The sequence below is a fragment of the Carassius auratus genome, chromosome 22 (genome assembly GCF_003368295.1).
Source record: "Carassius auratus strain Wakin chromosome 22, ASM336829v1, whole genome shotgun sequence".
Lineage (NCBI taxonomy): Eukaryota > Metazoa > Chordata > Actinopteri > Cypriniformes > Cyprinidae > Carassius > Carassius auratus.
This window is the reverse complement of record NC_039264.1, coordinates 25,838,600-25,852,971: the sequence shown is the minus strand read 5'-3', so window position 1 is coordinate 25,852,971 and position 14,372 is coordinate 25,838,600. Positions and strand designations below refer to the sequence as shown.

The 14,372-nt window shown below is 33.8% G+C and overlaps 1 protein-coding gene across 1 annotated transcript in view; it reads right to left on the bottom strand.

Moving 5' to 3' along the window:
* LOC113040170 (low-density lipoprotein receptor-related protein 1B-like) overlaps nucleotides 1-14,372 on the bottom strand; it is a 246,167-nt gene that overhangs the window by 34,279 nt on the left and 197,516 nt on the right. The window contains exons 67-70 of the mRNA XM_026198463.1: nucleotides 7,551-7,667; nucleotides 1,982-2,088; nucleotides 1,749-1,896; nucleotides 358-467 (exon numbers count right to left, since the gene is read on the bottom strand). Coding sequence (XP_026054248.1) covers nucleotides 358-467; nucleotides 1,749-1,896; nucleotides 1,982-2,088; nucleotides 7,551-7,667 — 482 coding nt within the window. The remainder of the gene's footprint in view (nucleotides 1-357; nucleotides 468-1,748; nucleotides 1,897-1,981; nucleotides 2,089-7,550; nucleotides 7,668-14,372) is intronic.

Here is a 14,372-nt window from a genome sequence, read left to right as displayed (position 1 = left end):
CAAAATTTAAATTGTAAATATGTTCTGAATATATATCAATGTTGCTGTACATAGATGTCAAAATAATCTTGTACAAATAATTAGAAAAATAATTTTTACAGATTTTTGACAACAACTAGATTAAAACAAGTCCTTTTTGAAGCTTGAAAGTTTTTGATCCCATTGACTTTTTAATGTGCTGCAGGAAGAACAAAGCCATACAAGTTTTGAAAATCAAAAGGGCAAGTAAATTATAACAACTTTCATTTTTGAGTGCGCTATCCCTTTAAGAAGTAGTTGGAAAGTTTAGAAATATTTGAGAAAAACACTTGATTGTAATCAAAACATGCCTTTCTTGTGTGTATGTACCCAACTGACCTCATCAGATCCATCTGAACAGTCATTTTGTCCGTCACAACGCTGACCGGCCGACACGCAGCCTCCTCCAACACAAACATACTCGTTCTGAGCACATGATGTCGGCCGAGCTGCGCAGACACAAGGAATTCACAAAATAATTTCGAGACAAGAAATCTTCCATCAAAGAATCCTATAAAAAGACACATCCATCTACATGTCCTGGGACAATCTGTTCCTTGAAAGCATCCGCCTCGCACACGTGCCGAGGTCTGAAATAAACAGAGCTGCAGTTTCGGTCAGCGAGAGGTTGAGAGTGATTTCTGGCTGCACTTTTTGAAGTGTTTTCAGTCCTATTAATATTAATCATGGGGTAAAATTCCCCTGGCTTGCCTTGAGTCACAGGGAAGAAAAAAAAAAAAAGTATCTGAAAGGGAGCTTTCTGAATGCATCTCCAGTGGTCTTACGATCAGAATAATTCACTGTGGATGGACTCATGTACCCTGTGCATAGCACACAACGCTGAAATATTCAAGACGAGGGCCAGAAAAGATGATAGGGAGACCTCAACTAAGAAAAAAAAAAAAAAAAAAAAAAAAAAAAAAAAAGGGAGATATACTTCAAGACTCTTGGGGTTAAAATAACAGATGAAGCTGAGGTTCAGAACATGCATTATTCTGAGTTCTTGGGTGTTCTTAGGTTCTTTAGCTTTAGATAAAAGTTTATATATATATATATATATATATATGGGTTACACACGTATACACACCTGTACACGCACACACACAAACAGATTAAGTTAAAAATGTGTATTTAATGATTTAATAAGTCATTTTAATAAGAAATATTATTATTATTAACATTTATATAGAGTTAAATAATATTTCATATATTGATTTGATAATATTTATAATACTCGATTCAATGAAAAATACAATACACTGTTACCATTTAAATACAGTTTAAATAATTATTCAAATGAATTTCATTTTGATTCATGATGGTAATTTTAATGATCAAAACTAATGATTTTAATGAAAAATAGCATTGTGTAATTATTAAATAAAATTAAATACAATTGTGTGTGTGTGTGTGTGTATATATATATATACATACATACAGTGCCCTCCACAAGTATTAGAACAGAAGATGACAAATGTGGGGTTATTTTGCTGTAAGTTTTCAGTGGAAGTAGCTCAGCAGTTATAAATGAAGGCAGCGTTGCAGGGTCTGAGGTTGTGCAGAGATCTCCAGTCACCATTGTGTAGTCATAGGCCTATGATTCCCTTTGGATAAAAGGTGTCCGCTCTGTGATATGTGATTATAGGAGTGCCAAGCTTGCTGTCTGGGAGCAGCTTTGATCGGTTCTGGATCCGTTTGCATTATTTAAAGAGCGTGTGAAAGCGGCTAACCTGTCATGACAGTGTTGGCAGGGCTGCAATTGGCCTCATCTTCCCCGGTTTTGCAGTCTTCCTGTCCATCACAGAGCCATTTGACTGAGATACAGAGATGATTCAGGCACTGGAACTGATCCTCGGAGCAGTGGCTCTCACAGCCTCTCTGAAAACACACGCACAGGATATCAGCACTCAGACAGGAACCAGATGAATGATGTTTAGCAACTGATGAATGTGGTGCTTGAAACCTCGTCAGAGTTATCGGTGCAGTCGAAGTCACCATCGCAGCGGAAGCGTGAGGAGATGCACTCTCCGTTGGCACAGATGAAATTTTTGGAGTTGCATGTTACTGGCTCTGAAAGGAGAAGAGAAAAAGACATGGATGGTTTCTGAATTTGGCCTTCTTTTACTATTGGAAGCGAGGACTGTGAAAGCAAAATAAGCTTTTGGCAGCAATAAAACAAAAACAAACAAATGGCTGAATGTTTTTTTTATTATTATTGTTATGAACAGAAAGACATATCCAGACTTTCTTGGGTATGATCTGCCAGGAAGCCTAAGAAATGATATGGAGAAAATTTGAAAATGAGTGCAAGTAAATAAGAAAAAGATTAAAAAGACAGAATTGGTAAACGAACAACAGAAATAAAAAGTGAATACATGCAAACAAACAAAACTAATAACAATTGTGTATGACATAACTAAAGAAAATCAGACATACAGAGCAAACAAATAAGCAAAACAGATGGAATGACGGAATGAGCAAATGAACTACAGAGAAAAAAAAACATGCAAAAGAAAGAAAGAAAGGGAGGACTCAAAAGAAAAACCACAAGACAGACAAAATGAGAGAATAAATAAACAAAAGATAAAAAAGAGACACAGACAGATAAAAAAAACAAAGAAAAAAAAACTAATAAATAAAGAAAAGAAAAACAAATAACGTGTGAAAAACAGAAAAACATAAAAGACAGAAAGAATGATTCACAATTAACTAAAACATACACAACAAACAATTAGGCAAACCAATTAAAAGCGAAAGTGAATGAGGAAAAATAAAATTGAAGTATATGAGAAAACAAATGAAAGACTGAACAAAGGAAAGATCAAAAGTAGTAGGAAATGAACAAACAAACAAACATACGGAAAAAGGAACAGGTGTTTCTGACAACATCTAGGTGTAACAGTACATTTTACATCATTCTCTCTTTTGACTTTTGTCTGTCTGTCTCTATTTTTTTTTTCTTTGATAGTAGTGAAAACACAATTGTCGAGTTTTAATTTTGCTATTTGAGTAAATTGGAATGCAAAAGAAAGAAAGAAAGAAAGAAAGAAAGAAAAACAAAGAACAGATGGAGCACAGATCTCCTTGATCACAATAAGCGAGCGCTGCTGTGTCACTCCTCTAACTCTATTATCAGTCTCTCTACAACCGGCTCCAGCTCTCTGCAGATTATCTGCCCTGACATCACGTCTTCACGACCCAATAAGAGCTTTTATATCTTCCCAGTGATGTTTCTGTGTGAGGCTACCAAGGTGAATCCAACAGAGGAAAAGAAATCGAACCTCTGTCTGGATTCACTCCCACCCAGCAAGTGAGCAAATACACCAGGAAATTACGGCAGGACAGACACACGCTTCAGAGCGGGAACTCATCTCTAGATAAATGGATGACCATATATGACTCATAGGTTCTCTCTTATAAGAGCAAAATCATGCAAAAATAGAACCTTTTGTACATGAATATGTAAACTTGTGTCTAACAAACACTCTTCAGTAGCCTGTGTTCATTAAGATTGTTAAAAACGGGCTCATGGGACATGCAGCATGCTGATTTTGACTACATAACATGTTTGTATTAGTGTCTGTTGTGATGCAGAATGTAGATCTGTGAGGGTTCTGTGGGCTTATTTTTAATTTAAAGAGATGGGGAATGAGAGGGGAAAAAAGAGGTAGGGAGACTGACTGCACATAAAATCGCAGCTTATGAAATCTACAAGTCTGACGTGACAGCTGGGAAACCTTCAAAACAAAGTTGATCTTCAGTAAATAATGCTGAGCCAACAGCTGCTTTAAAGTGGCACTGATTTGTTTTGAGTAACTTGTGTACCATCACAAGTTTCAGACAACTAGCAGGTTCAAGCGCTAGTTAAAAGGAAAGGATGTGGAAAAGAAAGAGAGGAAAGAAAGAAAGAAAGAAAGAAAGAAAGAAAGAAAGAAAGAAAGAAAGAAAGAAAGAAAGAAAGAAAGAAAGAAAGAAAGAAAGAAAGAGAACAACAGGAAACAACTGAATGAGAGGAAAAGGAAACATACAGGTAAAAGGAATGTACACAAAAACTACAGGAAAATATAAAGTAAAAGGAAATAATGTATAAACTGAGGGGGATGGAATGGGAAAATGGTAAATGGCAGGATGAGGAAAAGAAAAATGGGAAAGAGGGAGAGGTAAAGGACAGAGAAGAAAAAAGGAATAAAATGAAAAGCAAAAACAAAGGAAAATACACGTAAATTTAAAGGAAAGTAAGAAAAAAGGAAAATGGAAGGGGAACAGAATTAACACTAGGAAGATGGAAACAGGAAAATAGTGAATGGAAATAAGAGAAAAGGGAAGGGAAAGGAAGAAAATTAAAAGTAAAACAAAGCAAACGAAAGGAAATGAAAAGTAAAGTAAAAGAATGTGAAGGAAAAGAAGAGGGGAAGTGAGGGGAAATAGGAAATGGAAGGAAAAAAGGCAAGTAGTAAGGTGAAAGGAAAATCAAAGGAAAAAGATGTAAAGGACAACAGGTTAAAGAACGGGAAAATTATGAATGGGAGTAAGAGGAAAGGGAAGGGAAAGAGGAATAGGAAAGAAGGGAAAAGGAAGAAAATTAACAACAAAGGGAATGAAAAGTAAAGTAAAAGGAAGTGAAGGAAAACAAGAGGGGAAAGTGAAGGGGAAATGGAATGAAAAGGAACGAAAATCAAAGTAAGTTAAAAGGAAAAACAAAGGAAAGGAAACATTATGTAAAAGGAAGTACTGTAAAAGAGAAATGGAAAGATAATGAATGAGAGGAAGGGCAAAGTTAATGGAAAGAGGAATCAGAAAGAAAAGAAAAAAGACTAAATTTAAAAGTATAACAAAACAAAGGGAAGGTAAAAACTAAGGAAATGAAAAGTAAAGGAAAAGGAAGTAAAGGAAAACCAGAGGGGAAAGGGAAAGGATGAACACTAGGAAGACAAATGGGAAGGGAAGGAGGAAAAGGAAATGGATAGAAGTAAAACAAAACTAAAGGAAAAACTAAGTAAAAGATGTAAAAACAGACAGGAAATAAAAGGGGAAACAACAGGGAACGGGAAGTGAAAAAAAAGGAACGAAGTATCATTGAGGTGGAAATTATGCCATCGTGCTCTGCTTTCTGCTGCAAGCACAAGTCTGACTTACATCGTGATCACATTTTGAATAAATGATGGCAGTGGCTCTGTAATCTAGTAAATAAATGGTCCGAGCTCACGCCACGGCACAGAGGAAAACAAAGCAACACGCATGGCCGTTTATCACGGGAGCCGCTGCCGGGAGCAACAGGCCGCTGCCATTAAAACCAAATTGCAGATCAGCGTGAGAGATCGATTCTGCCATTCAGTGGGACACCTTCTCCGCTATCTGTCAATCAACGTCAGACGGCCGACAAAAAACATACATCTGCACTCCAGTGGACAGTAGTTAGCAACATCCCGAGAAGACAGGAAAAATACATGTCTGCATCTCAGGGAAATTTATATAATCACTGCTTGGGAGACACATACATTTCCAGAGCAATCAACACACAATCTCATTCTCACAGTGTGTTTCACTCTCGTTTGAAAGTGTGAAGCTGGAGGCTGAAGACAGAGCTGAAGTGTGATGAGATCCACTGGGCTTTAGGAGCTCTCTGAGTAGTGGAGAACTTGTTCTGTATAATGACTCAGACATCAGGGGAGAAACAGGGAATAAATATGGAGATTTGAGACAACAGTCACACACGGAGTGTTGAAGTACTTTTGGACACTGTTTGAGACCCATGTGCTCTTCAGAAGAAAAAGACGGCTCAGTGTCACACACTGACGCATGAGCGTTAGCTTGTAAATCCCTCTCTGAGGATCCAACATCTATGTGCCACACTGTGGATTGTGATATCAAACAATTTTTGTTCTTTTTTTAGAAACCCTGCTGTGCCTGTATGTCTAGTAGTGTTAAGAGCAAAGTGTGATAAGAGGAACATATGAAAGCTGACTATACTTAAATGTCAAAGCATTGTCAATAGAGACAAGAAGATTAGAGCATGATTACAGCAGCAAACAACACAGAGCACATTGAAACTAAACAAAACGTCACAGAAAACTGAAACTAAACTAAATAATGAAACACGGCACAATGAAACCAAACAAAACAACAAAGCAAAGAACAAAGTAACTAAACACAAAATACAGCCCAATGAATCTAAAGGCAAGGAAACTAAACAACAAAACGTGGCATAAACTCAATAACAAAATGGAACACAATAAAAAAAAAAAAAAATACTAATACAACGAAGTGATGTAAACTAGATAACAAAACGACACAATGAAACTAAACAACAAAATGCACAATGAAACTAAAAACTAGCATAAAACTACACAAAAAGCATAGTTGAACTAAACAAAACAACAAAGCACAATAAAACTAAACAATTCCGGGTAATGAAACTAACCTAAATCAAACTAACTAAAAAAACAATGCAAGTCCAATGAAACTAAACAATTATGGGTGATGAGATACAACAAAACCAAACAAATTAAACAGAACAAATAAACTGAACTAAAATAAATAACGGCACAAATATAACTTAACAATGAAGCACAACTGAACAAAACCAAACTAACTAAACTAAACAACAGAAAACATTCAATGGAATGAATCAAAGCAGCACAATGAAACTAAACAAAACAAGACAATTAAGCACAATGAAACCAAACTTAAAAACAACACAATAATACTAATCAAAATTAAACAAATGTAACTAAACAACACAGCACAGTGAAACTAAACCAAACAAATGAAACATAACCTAAATAACAGCCCAATAAAAAAATAAATAAAATACAGCACAACTGAACTAAACAAAACTAAGCCAAACTAAACTAAACACAAGACAGCACAATGAAATTAAGCAATGCAGCCATACAAAACAAAACAGAAAAACGAACCACAACAAAACTCAACTAAATAATAGCACAATAAAACTTAAAAATAAAAATAATAATAAAAAAACTAAACAAAACTAAATTTAAAAAAATTAACTTAACTTAATAACATATCCAATTAAACTAAATAACAGCACAATAAAACTAAATTAAATGACACAAAAGTAACTAAAGAACACAGCACAATAAGACTTAACCAAACGACACCAAACAAACTAAACTAAATAATAAAGCACAGTCAAACTAAATAACAACAAAAGCACAACTAAACTAAACTAATAATGCATAATGTAGAACAATGACTAAACTAGACATGGCACACTAATACTAAAACAAAACTAAAATCTAAACAAGGCACAATGAAACTAAACCAAACTAACCAACATAAAACAAAGAAACTAAACAAAACAATACACATCACAGTGATAAAGCACGCCAAACTACAGCAAAAAAAAAAAAAAAAAAAAAAATACACTACAAAAAACACATTTGGATTTTAATTCATCAAAGGAGAGTTGCTGTCACAGACATCCTCATCTACAGAGGAGGTGTTTGTTAAACTATTCACTGCATAACTTTGTACAAGTTAAATAAGAGATTAAAAGCAGAATCACGTACTGCAGTTCTCCTCGTCTGAATTGTCGCTACAGTCGCTCTGCCCGTCACACCTCCAGTGGTCCGGTATGCAGTTGTTGTCCTTGCAGCGAAATTCATGCGGCCCACAAGTCTTTTCATCTGCATACACAAACAAACAAAACATTCATCTGAATTCCCGCAGTACAATAGCAGTGCAAAACAAATCCTGAGCTCTTAGATAAACTAATCTATAACATGTTTTGCTTTAAAAACTGCACTATTAACACAATATTCAGACTTCAAAACATTTATTAAAACTTTTAACAGAAAACAAGGAATTGGTACAAAGCATATTTTTGCAGTTTTTGTAGTTTATTGTTTATTTATTGTTTTGTAAATTGGCATATTTTACCAACAAATGTTTACTCATGTTTATTTATTTATTTATTTTTTTTACAAAAGTAAAAATGACACAATGAAACTAAACAAAAATGTGCAACACTTTGAAACACAAAACAAAAACTAAAGTACACTAAAATAATATTAACACTAAACATGGCACAATGAAAATAAACAAAAAAGCAAAACAATGAAACAATGAAACATCATAAATTTGCTTATTAAATTGTTGCATAGAAAAAAACTGTGATGGTGACTTTTTCTGTTTAATTTAAGATACAAGTCATAATTTTGTAGTTTGTTTTGTAGTTTGGTATATTACTATTTCACTAATAAAATGTGCTAATTTACCACTGTTTACTAATTTTTAACAGTTCCAGCAAACACACGGGCACAACAAAGTCAAACTAAACATGGCACAAATTAAATAACACAAAATAAATAAAATCAAACTAAACATTTGTAAAACTAATTATTTCATAAAAAAATAATAATAATAAAAATAAATAAAATAAATAAATAAATAAATAAATAAATAAATAAATGAATAAATGAATAAATGAATAAATATTTAAAATCCCATGATAGTGACTTTTCAGTTTATTTCACTTTAGGGTACAAAGCATATTTTTGTAGTTTAGTTGGTTGGCATATTATTATTTTACCAATACATGTTCAATTCTTCCAGCAGCTACACCTGTCAGGTTTTTTAACCTTACATTTAACACTTTTTTTCTTCTTCACAGAATCCCACAAGACTGAATCAAAGGCACAATGGTGAAAATCACGTGTCCCTGCTCTGAAATAATTAACATGCTAATCCGAGCTGATTTGAGTACAGGAAATCAGAAATGCAATTTCCCCTCATCTGAATGCTGGCGACGACTAATCCAACTATCATGAGAGATGATGAGAACATAATGCATGATTAATTGACAATCACAATGCTGTGTTTGAGTCCTAATTCCCCGACTTAAAATGACATTAAGAGAATTCTAATTTAGAAAGAACAAGGCTGGAATATTAAGATTTTTCCTCAAATAGCTTTAGGGCTTGAATCACCTTCAAGTTGGATGAAGACAGAATTTTTCGCTCATTAAAACTTAACAGAGAATATGAATATGTTTTTACACTCAATTTTATATGTTTAAAGGAATAATCAATCATCATTTCTTATGTAAATCAAGTAAAAAAACTGACAAATATCAAAATATTTTCTAAATGACATAGAATTTTAAAGACAAGCAAACAAACGCAGCAGGTATAATGAATGAATCCATTGTTTGAATGTATTTTTGTCAGTCTGCATGCTTTCAAAGAGCTACGGGCAGCGTTCTTGGCTAATTAACTTTTGCCGACGTGCTGCCAACATGAGGCTGATCATGGTAAATAATTCAAAATAAATAAATTGGATCATGCAGTGATGTAAGAGGCCACAACCAACAAATTAAGAGCGGTGTTCAATGCGTCAGAGCGTGGCGGCACACTGAATGTTTCATGAGAGCTCAATCCAACCGTTCTTCAGAAACAACAATAATGCGGATATGTGGTCATGACTCGGCAAAACACAGAATCAGTGCTCAGCCATTCAAACCAGAGCAACCAGTGAGAGAATGAGGATATGTGTTGAGAACACAATGAAGAAGAAGAAGAAAAATTATAATAATATCGCTCCTCATAACAAAGTACTGCAGTATAACACTTAATACTACCTGCTGACACAAGTTAAAAAAAGTACATAATACATATTTTGTATTAGTTTGATGTCAATTCCAGAAATAAGATAGAAGTTATTGAAAAACATAAATAATAATAATAATAATAATAATAATAATAATAATAATAATAAGTTGGAATATTTTAATAATTGTTTAAAATATAACAAATATTTCAAATATTCTTAAATATTCAAATATTCAAAATATTCTCTTCTTAAAACTACAATAAAATGACACAAACTACCTCTGTAATTAAAGAGAAGTGACTGAAAAAGACTGATATTACATTACATTTGTATTTTAGTATAAGATAAATACATTTAATTCCATGTATATTTACTCAAACTTACAAAAAATGTAAAATCCGTGTTAAAATATTAATAATTCAAATATTTAATATTAATAATAATATTCAGTTGTTGTTGTTTTTTTTTTTAACTGAGTGAATAATTTGATGAACAAAACAAAATGAAGCTAAAAAAAAACTAGCGATGTAATCCAGTCCACTGCACTCAGTTTATCCATTTTACGATGTCCATTTCCATCACAACTTTGGATCCCTTTTCATCTTAGTCACCCTGACAATATATTTCATATCGATGCCCTCTTTGTATATTATACAGCCACTAGTGGATGCGTTTCATCTTAATATCTCTTTAGGAAATGCCCCGTTTCCAAAGAGATGTAAGCAACTTATTGATTTTTGGAAGATGAAGCTCCACTCCGCTGATGGACATTCAGACCAACACTTAGGGAACGTCCTCATGGTTAAAAATCAATACAGTATTATGCTGGGTTAATGTGAATATTCCATTATATTCTCTCAATGCTGTAAAGTGCAGGAGTGAGTTGTGTATCTAGGGAAATCCGATACATCCTCCAGAGCAACAATATGGTTCAAATCCAAACACAATTCCAGCACTCAGAGAGAGAGTGCTTTTTTAGACTTTAAGAGCATTATATCGATCACAAATTTGTCAGCTATTTAGCCAATTATTATTATTATTATTATTGTTATTTAGGGCTGCCCCCAATCGTCAATTAATCGTTAGTCGACCAAAATGTTATTAGTCGCATTAAAAAATAAAATTAAAAATACACTCGTGAAGTCACACAGTTCATTAACTGCTAGTCTATGGTAATACAGAACATCAGGCATGACATCCAAACACTCAACCTCAAATATGGCTTATTACCTGAAAGATGTAAGTATTAGCAACTTTACATGGCAGCTCAATCTAAAAGTATGTATGGTGGAAAGATACATGTATTCGTACCGAACCATCACGGTCCCTCTCATTTGGCACAAATCCAAATATTCCATAATATTTCCATATTTGCAATGTAACGTATCTAAATGCTAAGCTATTATTTATTATGCAAATTCTTATTTTATTATTTATTATTTATTATTTTTATTTTGATAAAGTACCAACTGTGCTGTCAAGTTAGCAATGCTGGAACTGATGTGTTTTGTGTGTGTGTGTGTGTGCATGCTCAACTGTTTCCTTATATCAGAATCAACTTTAAACACGTATTGTCTTATTTATTTACTGTAACGATGTACACACTTCTTATCTTCTATACTAATACTAATCTTCGGGAAGAAGGAGGCGGGAACCGGCAGACAATCAATTCAAACTTAAATGCTCAAAATAAACACAAAACAGCGCAGCAGCCCCTCACGGCCGACTGCCGCGCACAAACAAAATCAAAACACAAACTAAAACCCAGGACTGGTCCTCTCTCGTACTTCACTGTCATCGCTCCAGTTTTATATCCTTCCATCTCCTCCGTGGGACTCGAGACCGGAGGATTGAGCAGGTGTAGCCCATTTCTCAATCACTCCACTGGCCTAGCCCCGGAGCCTATATTTTAATTTCGTTATTACCAAATACCCATCTTAATTTAAAATGTATCTTAATTTAATTTGTAAAAAAAAAGACTCGTTTTTATTGGTACGTTGGTCTATTTATAGGCTAAATGAACCTATTTAGAGTGCTGAGATGTTACGATGTTACAGAGGACTTACTTTATTTCTTTATTCCAACTTCCAAGTGGTCTATAGTCTACGTTAGTTATGAATAAATTATGTTAAAACATGTATAAATTACTCATTCTTGACACAAGGAGAAAGAGCTGTGTGCGTGTGCACATTTGTATAATGTCGGGCTGTAAACGAGTTTGGGCTTTTAAAAAGCTGTCATTCAAAATGTGCTTGGCGGGTTCGGGCCGAAACCTGTTGGGCTCGGGTCCTGTCGGGCCTAACTTTTAAGGCACGATTACAGCTCTACACCCCAAAACATTGTGCTTTTGTAAAATAAAGAAAACAAATAGAATGTTGCTTTCTGCCATGTGAGTTTCTTTTCTGTGAACAAATGAAGCCTGTCACAAAAATAAACAAACTCGTGTCACCCCCCCCCCTTGTTTATCTGTAAACTAAATCAAATATATTTCAAGAATGTATTCCTTGTATGTACAGGCCTATATGTACTGAAGATTATATATGTAACAATACAATAATTCGTGTTGAGAGTGCAATCATATCGAACTGTGACCCCCGTACCGAGACACATACCGAACTGTGACATCTGTGTACTGTTCCACCACTTGCACTATGTGTCTATGTGGAGTGTAAAGACTGAACAGCATCGCTCACTGCAGGACAGATGGAGGCACCGGTGCGTCACTTGCTCTTAAAATAGGCTACTCTGGCATTTTTGATCATACAGATAAGAGTAATACATCTTTCAAATCTGTAACGACTCTATGTTTGTTTATGTGCACTAACAATATCAACAAATCATGCATTTATGAAATAATGAAAAAGGATGCGCTTTCTGCCGTCTTGGTCTGTGAACTTGAGCATGAAACTCTGTGTATATATATTTGCCTTATAGACATTAATATATATATATATATATATATATATATATATATATATATATATATATATATATATATATATATATATATATATATATATATATATATATATATATATATAGATAGATATAGATATATATATAGAGAGAGAGAGAGAGAGAGAAATGTCCACTTTTATAATGAACCGATTCAAATGGAAAACAAATATTCTAAGATTGTGTTATCCGTATGAAGGTGCGTCACTGCTGCGGAGATGACGAGTCAGTGTCACTGAGTGCATCTTTTAAACAGAGTACAAAGAAAGCACTAATTGATCAAATTATTAAATGTTAATGCAGTCTCCTTACTGTTTTTCACTGACACATTACTTCTGGGGTGCGCTGTGGCAAGATTTATGCATATGCTTGAGTGCTTATGGCTATAAGCAATTAAAGGCTAATTTATAATGACTTAAACAGTTTATTAATAAATGTGAGATTAGTCGAATAATGCTTCAAATGAACGACTATTAGTCGACCAGAAAAATCCTTACTGGAGGACAGCTATTATTATTATTATTATTATTATTATTATTATGACTCTCTTCTTTCAGACAAATCCAATTGCCCTGGCTATTCCAAGCTCTTTCATTGCAGTCAGTGTGTTACAGTTGAACACTCCACAAGTCTTCATATAAAGCACGCACGTTCATAATAAAATGTGCCTCACACGGCTCCAGGGGGTTGAATAAAGGACTTCGGTAGTGAATGCATGTTTTTGGAAGTGAGAAAAAAAATTGTTTACTACGTTTGAAATATGAATATTTTTCCTAACTAAAATACAAGCTACATTTTTGGGTGAACTAACCCTTTAAACATATATTTCCATGACTAAAAAGTATCAGTATGTTTTGAAGAACACTACTGCGGTGGAAAACTTTCTGCAAAGTCCCAGACGACAAAATTATGTCAAACTTCATCTTACTTCCTTCTTGCAATGCACTACACTTCCCCAGTAATGAAAGCCAGTGGGTTAGTTGGTCCCTTAGAAGACAGTAACTGAGATTCAGTGCTGGACAGAAATGGACTATTTGAAAATGAAAACGAATTTTTGTTTTAATTTATAATCCTATACGGATCGATATAAAGAAAAAATTGATTTACAAGACAATTTGTTACTGCGATGTCATCTAATGTACTTGACTGCCATTAAAGCCGCACAGAGAAACATTACCAGCAATAATGAGAGGACGTCCTTCAAAATGCTAAACAAGTCAACGACACTGACATAAAGAACACACAGAGGGAGTATTTTTGTTCAAGAAATGAGGGCTTTAAAGTTTAAAGTCAACACTAAACAATCTTGAGCACATCAGCTGTATAACATAAAGTCAAATACAGAACACAAGCGAATGTTTTCTCCACTCAAACATTGTTCTTTATTATTAGACCACAGTCCTCCCATCTGTGACCTTCACTAGATATTAATCTGTAGTCCTCCCCCAAATGTACTGGAAAACTTCTGAGTAGTTTCTCAATACGATTTTCATAAGGAGTCAAGTGAGAAGTTTTGCTGTAAATGTTTGGGAATAATTTTGGCAAATTATACATTTGCATATAGAATAGAAACCATAAAAGTATTTTGGGGCTAAAATATAATTCAAATATAAAAATAAATTTGAATATCAAATAGACATTTAAACAGTTGTAAACAGCATGACAGCATAAATGTTATTGTTTTTAATATAATTGTTATATAGTTTCAAAATAAAGTATATAGTAATATATATAGTAAATACATTTGAAAAAAGAACTATATATATATGAAGTTTAATATGTATATATTTTAAAATATATTTTAAAATAGTTCATAGTCAATATTT